Source organism: Nomascus leucogenys, chromosome 17 (assembly GCF_006542625.1).
Source record: "Nomascus leucogenys isolate Asia chromosome 17, Asia_NLE_v1, whole genome shotgun sequence".
Classification (NCBI taxonomy): domain Eukaryota; kingdom Metazoa; phylum Chordata; class Mammalia; order Primates; family Hylobatidae; genus Nomascus; species Nomascus leucogenys.
Window position 1 is genome coordinate 83,575,564 of NC_044397.1, and position 11,779 is coordinate 83,587,342.

An 11,779-nucleotide genomic window follows, 5' to 3' on the forward strand; every position below is an offset into this window, starting at 1 on the left:
CCCGGGTCTGGGTTTCTTCTAGAAGGAAGGCACAGCTGCCTGCCCTGAGCTCCCTCTCTGCAGTCCAGCTACCAAGCCTAGTGGCTTTATTTCAGACACAGCTCCAAGCGGCCCTATCCTTTGCCCAGAGATTTAAGACTAGGAGTGGATTTTATTTTTTAAAATGGGCTGTTGTCCCCCTTTCCTTCCCCCATTTTCCTGGAGAGCCGACTCTCAGGGCTCCTTGGAGAGTATCTGTCCAGGCTCCAGGTTTTGTGTTTTTATTTCTGGACCGTTCTGAAAGCAGCCTCCTCTTCTCTCCTCAATAAATACAGGTAGATTCCAGGGGAGGACTTGCTTTCATTTTTAAAAAGTTGCCTTAACTTCCTGCTAGCAAGGAAAAGAAATAAAATTTAAGAAAAAAAAAAAAAAAGGCCAGGTACAGTGGCTCACGCCTGTAATCCTAGCACTTTGGGAAGCTGAGGCAGGCAGATCACGAGGTCAGGAGATGAAGACCATCCTGGCTAACACGGTGAAACCCTGTCTCCACAAAAAATATAAAAAATTAGTTGGTCCCAGCTAATCGGGAGTCTGAGGCAGAAGAATTGTTTGAACCCGGGAGGTGGAGGTTGCAGTGAGCCGAAGCTGCGCCACTACACTCCAGCCTGGGCAACAGTGAGAATCTGTCTCAAAAAAAAAAAAAAAAAAAAGTGGCCTGGTAGGAGGATCGCTTGAGCCCAGGAGTTTGAGGCTGTAGTGAGCCATGATCAGACCACTGTACTTCAACCTGGGTGACAGAGCGAGACCCTATCTCAAAAAAAAAAAAAAGTAAGTTCATAATTTAAAACCCACCTCAAGTGATAATTTTGGAGTTTTCTCCAAAATTATCTTGGTTTTCTCACCTGTAAAATGGGGGTGATAATACTACCGATCTTGTAGGGCTGTTACAGGATTAAATGAGTTAACACAGTGAAGTGCTTAGAACTGTGCCTCGTACAGTCTACGCCCAATAAAATGTTTGATGTTTTCATCTTGCCTTCACATTTGCCCAGAGACAAAGCAGCACACGGATTTGAGATTTCTCAGGACTGGCTTTAATTTGAAAAATCTGATTGGGGTCTCTTCCCATATCAGAGAAGGAACAGCCCAAGCTATGACCCCAGGGCCAGGGAATTCAGTCCCCACCAGACCCTGTCATTCCATCACTAGGGGGTAATCCCAGGCTCCCCTGCCAGCCCTGAGACAGGAGGACGGATGTGAAGTTGCCCAGGACTGGATTCTGTCTCTCCAAAGTGGCCCAAGCGCTGTTCTCTGTACTAGGGAAGCCAGCTGTGTCTTTTCGAGGACAGTTGGTCCAGCCAGCAAGCTCAGTTCAGATACCAGACAACCATCCCAGCACGAGGGCTCAGCGCCCTGGCCCCGGCGGCCGCTCCAGTGCCTGTGTGCCCACCAGCACGTCCATGAGGTAGTCCAGTTCGGCCTCGTCCAGCTCCGGAGCTTCCTCCTTGCCCGGCCCACCCTCAGGGCCTGGTTTGAGGCCCTCAGAGGCTGGTGCCCAAAGTTCATTGTCATACATAGAGGTGTCAATATCCTCAAACAGGCCCTCGAGCCCATCGTCCAGTAGACAGCCAGTGGCTGGGCCCAGCAGGTCCAAGGCACCCAGGCTGGGCGCTGCTCCCCCGATGCTACGGCCTGGTGGCCCCTCGTCTGCCAGTGGTTGGGGAGCCTGACTCAGGCCCTCAATGTGGCTGAGGTCCTCCAGGAGGCTGGCCATGGAGGCTGACAGGGCAGCGTCCGAGCTTGCCAGTAAGTTGTCAGCCACACTGGGGGCTGCAGGTGGGCTGGGCACAGGTGGCAGGGCAGCTGCGGGTGCCATGGACGCCTGGATGCGCCGCAGAGTGTTCACCACCAGCACCAGGTGCCGCAGGTCCGGCTCACTCTGCTGGAGGCTGTGGTGGAGCTTGAGCACTGAGAGGTCAAAGAGGGAGCTAGAGGCCACGGCTGGGGGTGCCTGTGCCACCGCTGCGTGGCCAGGATCTAGCCACCAGGCGTCGACTGCCAGAGGTTCCTTCTCCTCCTCCTCCTCCCGTTTCCGCTTCAGACCCTTGCTCAGCATCTGCAGCGGGCAGGGAGTTATGGAGTTATAGTCAGTTATAGAAAACAAATGTTAAGTTCAAAGCCTGGATCTGACAGTTGTTGCAGGTAGGATCTTGGGCAAGTCACTTAACCTCTCTGTGCCTAGCTTTTCTTAGGGAACTTTAAAGATATAGACAATTTTATTTAACTGTATATGTATATTTATAGATTTTTTTTTTTGAGATGGAGTCTCGCTCTGTTGCCCAGGCTGGAGTGCAATGCCGTGATCTCAGCTCATTGCAACCTCTGCCTCACAGGTTCAAGTGATTCTCGTGCCTCAGCCTCCCCAAAAGCTAGGATTACAGATGCACGCCACCACACCCGGCTAATTTTTGTATTTTTAGAAGAGGCAGGGTTTCACCATGTTGGCCAGGCTGGTCTCGACCTCCTGGACCTCAAGTGATCCGCCCATCTCTGCCTCCCAAAGTGCTGGGATTACAGGCGTGAGCCACCGTGCCCGGCCTATAGACTTTTTAAATTTTAAATTTTATATTTAAGTATACTTATAGACTTTTTTATCTGAAAAAATAAAGATGGGGTGTCACTATATTGCCCAGGCTGGTCTCAAACTCCTGGCCTGAAGCGATCCTCCCCCCTCAGTCAATAAGTACTTTTTTTTTCCCTTTTATTTTTTGTAGAGACAAGGTCTCACTATGTTGCCCAGGGTGGTCTCAAACTCCTTGCCTCCAGCCATCCTCCTGCCTCAGCCTCCCAAAGTACTGAGATTACAAGTGTGAGCTGCCTCGCCCTGCCAATAAGTACACTTAATGATAACACTATTATTTCTTCAGTGAACCATGTGGAATGGCCAATATTCAACTTTTTCCCCTACAAAAGCAGCTGTTTCACATATTTTATTGTAATAACATAGTTACATCTAAATAAGTTATAATATTAGAAATACTAAACTAGTTTCACATAGTTTAATATCGTCTACTATGACTATGTTTCAAACAGTAAATAAATAAGGAAACACAGGAAATGTACAGAGAATTACAGGAAGACACTAAAAGGTCCTAGAGACCTTTTAGATGATCAGAGAAGGCTCCTGTAAGGAGGTGACATTTGAATGGAGCCCTCAGGCCAGAGAAGTCAGCCATGGGAGACCCTGGGAAAAGCATTCCGGGAGGAGAGAACAACAAAAAAAGGCAAAGAAAAGCCCAGAGGCTGGATGGGCTTGAACTGGAAAGAGACCAGCATGGGTGGCACACAGAGAGTGACATGGTAGGAGACCAGATTGGGGAGCAGCTAGGGGAACGGGCACAAGCCAGGTCACAGAAAGCCACATATGCAGAAGTAGGGAGTTTGGATTTTATCCTGAGTGTGGTGGGCAGTCATTAAAGGAATTTGAGCAGGGAGGGAATGGTGTTGTGAGCTGATTAGGTTTCCGGAAGATTGCCCCCCATGGCTGCTTCGAGGAAGACTGGGGAGGGGGGCAAAAAGAGGGGGGATCTGAGACCCACTGGTAGGCTGTACTCGTTTGGGACGGACGATGGTGATGGCCTGGAGCAGGAGCTGGTAGTGGGCATGGAAGGAAGTCGGTCGAGTCAGGACTTATTTGGGAGGCAGAATAGACAGGGCTTGTCGGGGAAATCGTGATCGGCACCGGGGTCAGTCACTGAGATAAGTTTGACGGTCCACTGTTCTTGGAGTGGCGGCGGGGGTAGGGCTGGAGTTTTGGAACCCTGGCGCTACCTACTTTTTCGGGCCAGGAAGACTGTAGAGTCCAGTTCCGGGACCCTGCCTAGCAAGATTTTAAGAGTGGCCCACCACACTACTCAAAACAAGGTCTTCGTCCCCTTCCCCGCAGTCCGGGGAGTCCGGAACCGCAGGAATTCCGCCCCCACCCCCGACTCCCGGCGCCCCCTAGCGGTGCCCAGACCGGCTTTCCCCTGGGGATTCTGGCCCCTCTGACCCCAGGACCCCTTCTACTGCCCCGATTCCCGGCTGTGATTCCTGCCGGCCTCCCGGCGCCGTGCGAGCCGGGACCCCTGGTAGGCTGTTCTCTGCGCCCGGCCTCCGCTCGCTTCCGGCAGTGGAGGCGGCTCCTCCCGAAGCGGCGGCGGCGGGGGCGGGTGAGTCACGCAGCCGGAGCCAAGGAGCCGGCGCCTCCGCCCCCTTCTCGGAGTGCGGCGTGATTCACCCGGCCCGGCCGGGGCAGACAGCACGTAGAGGCCCGTGCGTCTCGATCCCGGGCAGCCCCGGCGGGCACCTGTCGGACCCAAGGATCGAACTCCGTGAAGGACCCGGCCGCTGGTAGCCCTTCTCTTCCCAGGCCCCTTCATTTACATACCTTGCTCACTAGCGGCCAATCAGAACGAAGAGGTAGCCAACCACAACCAATCAGGAAACGGCAGCGGCAGCATCGCTTGCTGGCTCTCCTCCGGGAACCGGCGCCTGGGTCGCGAGACGCAGTTCTGACTCCGGCTCACGACTCCAGACTCCTAACTACCCTTAGCGGCCGCCCACTCTCGTGGCTGCCCCGCCCTCCGCCCCAGGGATTGGCCCTGCATGGTGATGGGCGGAGCCTTCAGGGGGCGGATTCTGAAGGAGGGGCTTCAGGGCGCATGCCCGGGCAGCTGAGCGAGTGAGGGATGGAAAGAGGTGGCTTTTTACTCCGGGAAACGGTGGCGAGTGGGGACTTCTGCCTCTCAAAGTACGAGCCCCTCGCAACTACCCATGCACCTGCCAAACCCGGCAATTAAGCTTCTTACACACCCAGCCCCGACAGGGGTCTACACTACAGATAATGCCCGGGTTCAAATTCCGACTCGGGATTCCCCACTCACTGGATGCGTGACCTTGGAAAAATGATCAACCTCTTCAGGCTACACAAAGTTAAATGGGGATCGTCTTGCCTACCTCTTGACAGGATAGTTTAAATAGGATCGTATCTATAAGAACACAATACCACAGTCAAGCAATGCTGGACAGTTGGACTTAATTGTGGTTAAAGGCGGGAGTGAGGTGGGAGTGCGATACCAACGGAATCACATCCCGGGCTCCATTCCCTAAGCAGCTGTGTGACCTGGGGCAAGTGCTGTAATCCCTTCTGGTCTGTTTCTCCTTTAAAATGAGAGAAAATAGAGCCTAGTTTACAGGATTGTTTTTAAGGATTAAATAATTCATGCAAAATCCTCAGAGTGGGGTGCAACGTGTTTTGTGTTTTATTTTATTTTATTTATTTATTTATTTATTTATTTATTTATTTATTTAAGACAGATTCTCACTCCGTCGCCCAGGCTGGAGTGCAGTGGCACGATCTCGGTTCACTGTAACCTCCGCCTCCCAGGTTCAAGCAATTATCCTGCCTCAGCCTCCCGAGTAGCTGGGACTACAGGCATGCACCACCACGCCTGGCTAATTTTTGTATTTTTAGTAGAGATGGGGTTTCACCATGTTGGCTAGGCAGGTCTCAAACTCCTCACCTCAGGTGATCCGCCCTCCTCGGCCCCTGAGTGTTGGGATTACAGGCTTGAGTTACCGCGCCCAGCTGGTTATTATTTTTTTCTTTACTTTTTATTTTATTTTATTTTGTTTTTGAGACAGGGTCTCACTCTGTCACCAGGCTGGACTGCAGGGGTGCCATCTCGACTCACTCCAGCCTCCTGGGTTCAAGCTATCCTCCTGCCTCAGACCCCCAAGTAGCTGGGAACTACAGGTGCACACCACCATGCCTGGTTAGCAACGTGTTTCTTTGTTAGTAGTAATAGCTGTTGTAATAACACAAGCTCTTAGTTCAAGGTGGATAGACATGCAGGATGGGGCTAGAGGTAGACAGGGTATAATACTCCTCCCATGGCCGGATGCAGTGGCTCACGCCTGAATACTCTCTCACCTAGATTTAATTGATAGTTGTTAGCTAGGCAACAACTGTAATCCAGTACTTTGGGAGGCCAAGGCAGGAGGGTCACTTGAGTCCAGGAGTTCACTTGAGTCCAGCCTGGGCAACATAGTGAGATCTCATCACTACAAAAAAATTTAAGAATTAGCCAGGCGTGGGCCGGGCGTGGTGGCTCACGCCTGTAATCTCAGCACTTTGGGAGGCCGAGGTGGGCAGATCACGAGGTCAGGAGTTCGAGACCAGCCAGGCCAACATGATGAAACCCTGTCTCTACTAAAAATACGAAAAATCAGCCAGGCGTGGTGGCAGGCGCCTGTAATCCCAGCTACTCAGGAGGCTGAGGCAGGAGAATAGCTTGAACCCAGGCGGTGGAGGTTCCAGTGATCTAAGACAGCGCCATTGCACTCCAGACTGGGCAACAGAGCAACTCTGTCTCAAAAAAAAAAAAAAAAAAAAAAAAAAAAAAAAAACCAAAAATTAGCCAGGCGTGGTAGCATGTTCTTGTGGTCCCAGCTGCTTGCGGGGCTAAGGTGGGAGGATTCCTTGAGCCCAGGAGGTCAAGGTTGCAGTGAGCCATGTTCATGCCACTGCACTCTAGTCTGAGTAACAGAACAAGACCCTGTATCAAAAAAAAAAAAGCAATAGTTGGTAACTTTGTGCTAAGTTGCCTTTATCTACACATGTGTATATATTGTTTCTTTTGCTAAACCTTTGGAGAGTAAATTGCAAGCATCTTGATATTCTACCCTTAACAGCTCAGCAGGCATCTCTTAAGAATAAGGACATTAGGCCCTGTGCGTTGGCTCACACCTGTAATCCCAGCACTTTGGGAGGCCGAGGCAAGCGGACCACCGGAGGTCAGGAGTTCAAGACCAGCCTAACCAATATGATGAAACCCTGTCTCTACTAATAATGCAAAAATTAGCTGGGCATGGTGGCATGTGCCTGTAATCCCAGCTACTCAGGAGGCTGAGACAGGAGAATTGCTTGAACCCAGGAGGCAGAGGTTGCAGTGAGCTGAGATTGCGTCATTGCACTCCAGCCTGGGCAAGAAGAGCAAAACTCCATCTAAAAAAAAAAAGAATAAGGACATTCATGTACAAGCCACAAAAATACTATTTCACATCTAATAGAATCAAGAATTCCACAATATCACCTAATAGCCAGTCTATATTCAAATCTCTCCAACTGACCCAAGAATACCCTTTATAGTTGCTTTCTTTTCTCCAAAATCAGGATCCAATGAAGGTTCACATGCTAATTTGGTTGTAATGAAGAAATTACATACTATATTTTATTCTCGAATATTCCCCCACCCAAATCCTTTTTTTTGAGACAGAGTCTTGCTCTGTCACACAAGCTGGAGTACAGTGGCGTGATCTTGGCTCCCTGCAACCTCCATCTCTGGGTTAAAGTGATTCTCCTGCCTCAGCCTCCCGAGTAGCTGGGATTACAGGTGTGCGCCACCACGCCTGGCTAATTTTTTGTGTGTTTTTAGTAGAGACAGGGTTTTACCATGTTGGACAGGCTGGTGGTCTCAAACCCCTGACCTCAGGTGATCCACCTGCTTTGGCCTCCCAAAGTGCTGGGATTACAGGCATGCACCACCATGACTGGCTAATTTTTTTGTATTTTTAGTAGAGACAGGGTTTCACCATGTTGGCCAAGATGGTCTCAAACTCCTGACCTCAGGTGATCTGCCCACTTTGGCCTCCCAAAGTGCTGGGATTACAGGCGTGAGCCACCACACTCAGCCTCAAATCCTTTTTTATGTTTTGTTGACATCGAATTTCTGGCAAAACAGCCTAGTCATGCTGCATAGTGTCCCACATTCTGGATTTGTCTGACTGTGTTTAATTTGTTCCTCTCTTTTTCCAATAAGCTGGAGGTTGGGTCTAGGGGCCTGGTGAGATTCTGCTTATGCAGTGAACAGGGAAACTCCACAGGGTGTGTCCTAATCCTTATTAATGTACTTCCTAATCCTAATGCATTATAGTAGTTGGCACCCACTGTCAGGATGTCCCACCATTGGTAATGCAGTTTCATCACATGATTAAGATTGTGAGGCTTACATCGTAAAAGAAATTTATCCTTTCAAGTTAGCAAATAACCTTTGGGATGATGCTTTAGAGCCTGTCAAGATCCTATCTCCAGGATGTATGTGGTGGCTCATGCCTGTAATCCCGGCACTTTGGGAGGCCAACGAGGGAACTTGAGTCCAGGAGGTTTTGTGATTTTTTTTTTTTTTTTGAGCCGGAGTCTCACTTTGTCACCCAGGCTGGAGTGCAGTGTGACGATCTCGGCTCACTGCAAGCTCCGCCTCCTGGGTTCACACCATTCTCCTGCCTCAGCCTCCTGAGTAGCTGGGACTACAGGCACCCGCCACTTTGCCCGGCTAATTTTTTTTCCTTTTTTTTTTTTTTTTTTTGTATTTTTAGTAGAGACGGGGTTTCACCATGTTAGCCAGGATGGTCTCGATCTCCTGACCTGGTGATCCACCCACCTTGGCCTCCCAAAGTGCTGGGATTACAGGCGTGAGCCACCGCACCTGGCCAGTTTTTTTTTTTTTTTTTTTTTTGAGATGGAGTCTTTCTCTGTCGCCCAGGCTGGAGTGTAATGGCATGGTCTTGGCTCACTGCAACCTCCGCCTCCTGGGTTCAAGCGATTCTCCTGCCTCAGCCTCCTGAGTAGCTAGGATTACAGGGGCATGCCACTATGCCTGGCTAATTTTTGTATGTTTAGTAGAGACGGGGTTTCACCATGTTAGCCAGGCTGGCCTCAAACTCCTGACCTCAGGCGATCTGCCTGCCTTGGCCTCCCAAAGTGCTGGGATTACAGGCGTGAGCCACCATGCCTGGCTTTTTTTTTTTTTTTTTTTTTAAGATGGAGTCTCTGTCTCCCAGGCTGGAGTGCAGTGGCACAATCTCAGCTCACTGCAACCTCCACCTCCCGCATTAAACGATTCTCCTGCCTCAGTCTCCTGGGTAGCTGGGATTATAGGCGTGTGCCACCATGCCTGGCTAATTTTTGTATTTTCAGTAGAGACGGGGTTTCAACATGTTGGTCAGGCTGGTATCGAACTCCGCCCACCTCGACCTCCCAAAGTGCTGGGATTACAGACATGAGCCACTGTGCCTGGCCAGAGCCCAGGAGTTTGAGAGTAGCCTGGGCAACATAGCAAGACCCAATCTCCACAAAATACTGGTTTTTTGTTTTTGTTTTTTGTTTGTTTTTGAGATGGAGTCTTGCTCTGTCGCCAGGCTGGAGTGCAGTGGCACTATCTACAGAATACTGTTTTTAAAAACTTATCCTAGCATGGTGGCATGCACCTGCAGTCCTAGCTTCTTGGGAGGCTGAGGTAGATCACTTGAGCCCAGGAGTTTGAGGCTGCAGTGAGCCATGATTGCACTAGTGCATGCCAGCTTGGGCGACAGAGTGAGACCCCAAAAAGATCCTGTTTTCCACTAACTTTTCACCCAACGGTTTGAGCATTCATTGACAATTGCTGCCTGAATTAACTACCGTAGTTAGCATTTTTGAGAACTTACTTTGACCAGGAGCTTTATTCAAAACTAAAAGCTCTTCCCACAGCTCTGGAATTAACAAACGAGCTACTTGAAGAAGGTTAGGTCTCATTGCCAGTTTATAGGACGGGTTTTTTTTTTTTTTTTTTTTTTGAGACGGAGTTTCGCTCTTGTTGCCCAGGCTGGAGTGCAATGGCACGGTTTCGGCTCACCACAGCCTCTGTCTCCCGGGTTCAAGAAATTGTCCTGCCTCAGCCTCCGGAGTAGCTGGGATTACAGGCATGTGCCACCACGTCTGACCGATTTTGTATTTTTAGTAGAGACAGGGTTTCTCCCTGTTGGTCAGGCTGGTCTTGAACTTCCAACCTCAGGTGATCCACCTGCCTCCGCCTCCCAAAGTGCTGGGATTACAGGCGTGAGCCACCACGCCCAGTCCACGCCTGGCTCTTAAATTTTTTTGTAGTGGCGAGATCTCACTATGTTGCCCAGGCTGATCTTGAACTCCTGGACTCAAGTGACCCTCTTGCCTTAGCCTCACAAAATACTGGGATTATAGTTGTTCCCTGTCCAACAACTATCAAATGAATCTAGGTGAGAGAGAATTCAGATGCTCAGAATACTTTTTTCCCCATCTTTTCTATGTGCTTGAATTTTTAATAATAAAATTAAGGTAAGATGCTAATTAGAACCAGGCCCCTGCTAGGCAAATTCACATTTTCTGCCCTCCAGAATCCATTTTTATGGCTGGCAAAAAGGAGGCCTGGACCTGGAGTCTCCCAGTGGCTTACTCCAGGTCATACACTGAAGGAAAAGGAAAAGGCTCAGAGCATTGGCTCATGCCTGTAGTTCCAGCTGCTTCAGAGGCTGAGGTGGGAGGATCACTTGAACCTGGGAGACAGAGGTTGCAGTGAGCCAGGATCAGGCTGCTGCACTCCATCCTGGGCGACAGAGCAAGACTCTGTGGGAAAAAAAAAAACAACCAAGAACAACAACTCAGAGGAATCATCTGATTAATATATATTTATTAAGCACCTACTATGTGGTGGCCACTGTTGTAGATGGTGAGGATACAGCACTGGGTAAACTTCACAGTCTCACCTCTCATGGATCAGGGTAGGAGGTGAAGAGAGAAAATATATATGAAAACAAATGCATTCATTGATTTGCAAACATTTATGTCTTGAGCCCCTTTTGTGTGCCAGACACTGTTATAGGCACTGAAGAAAGGGCAGTGAAATTATAGATGAAAATCTCTTATGGGAGCAGATGAACAATAAACAAATTACCTTGGCCAGGCGCCGTGGCTCACGCCTGTAATCCCAGCACTTTGGGAGGTCGAGGCAGGCAGATCACTTGAGGTCAGAAGTTCAAGACCAGCCTGACCAACATGGTGAAACCCCATCTCTACTAAAAATACAAAAGTTAGCCAGGTGTGGTGGTATGCACCTGTACTCCCAGCTACTTGGGAGGTTGAGGCAAGAGAATTGTTTGAACCTGGGAGGCAGAGGTTGCAGTGAGCCGAGATCATGCCACTGCACTCCAGCCTGAGTGACAGAACAAGACTCTGTCCAAAAAAAGAAAGAAAAAAAAAGAAAACAATCTAAACAACAACAACAACAAAAAAACTGAAAAAAAGAAAGCAAATTAATTTGCATTTTTAGTAGAGATGGGGTTTCACCATATTGATCAGGCTGGTCTTGAACTCCTGACCTCAGGTGATCCGCCCGCCTCGGCCTGCCAAAGTGCTGGGATTACAGGCACGAGCCACCGTGTCTGGCCAGTTTTTTTTTTTTTAATTTTTTTTTTTTTTATTTGTAGAAGCAGAGTATCCCCGTGTTGCCCAAGCTGGTCTTGAACTCCTGGGCTCAAGTGATCCTCCTGCCTCCGATTTCCAAAGTGCTGGGATTACAGGAGTGAGCCACCTGGCCGGGTCTACTTCTTTTGTTTCATCAGGTCTCTGCTGAATTGTCACCTCTTCAGACATAACACATCCTCCTCCCCAAAGCTGCACATCTCTCAGCTCACTGCAACCTCCATCTCCTGGATTCAAGCAATTCTCCTACCTCAGCCTCCCGAGTAGCTGGGATTACAGGCGCCTGCCACCATGCCCGGCTAATTCTTTTTTTTTTTTTTTTTAATAGAGATGAGAGTTTCATCATGTTGGCCAGACTGGTCTCGAACTCCTGACCTCAAGTGATCCACCTGCCTGGGCCTCTCAAAGTGTTGGGATCACAGGCATGAGCCACTGTACCCGGCCTGCTTTTTTCTTTTCCTTTGCATTTACCTGCTCCTAAGG

At 49.5% G+C, this 11,779-nt stretch overlaps 1 protein-coding gene across 2 annotated transcripts; it reads right to left on the minus strand.

Annotated features, from left to right (window-relative positions):
- Window positions 1-1,050: 1,050 nt before the first annotated feature.
- On the minus strand, window positions 1,051-4,567 carry SERTAD1 (SERTA domain containing 1). 2 transcript variants are annotated; one of them, XM_003270357.2, is made up of 2 exons: window positions 4,409-4,567; window positions 1,051-2,095 (listed from the first exon to the last, which is right to left on the minus strand). In XM_003270357.2, exon 2 carries the CDS (start codon window positions 2,093-2,095, stop codon window positions 1,385-1,387), a length of 711 nt encoding a protein of 236 aa, XP_003270405.1. In that variant the 5' UTR covers window positions 4,409-4,567; the 3' UTR covers window positions 1,051-1,384. The 2 variants fall into 2 exon arrangements, with proteins under 2 accessions (XP_003270405.1, XP_030653300.1); XM_030797440.1 differs by lacking the exon at window positions 4,409-4,567 and adding an exon at window positions 4,328-4,377.
- Window positions 4,568-11,779: the final 7,212 nt, after the last annotated feature.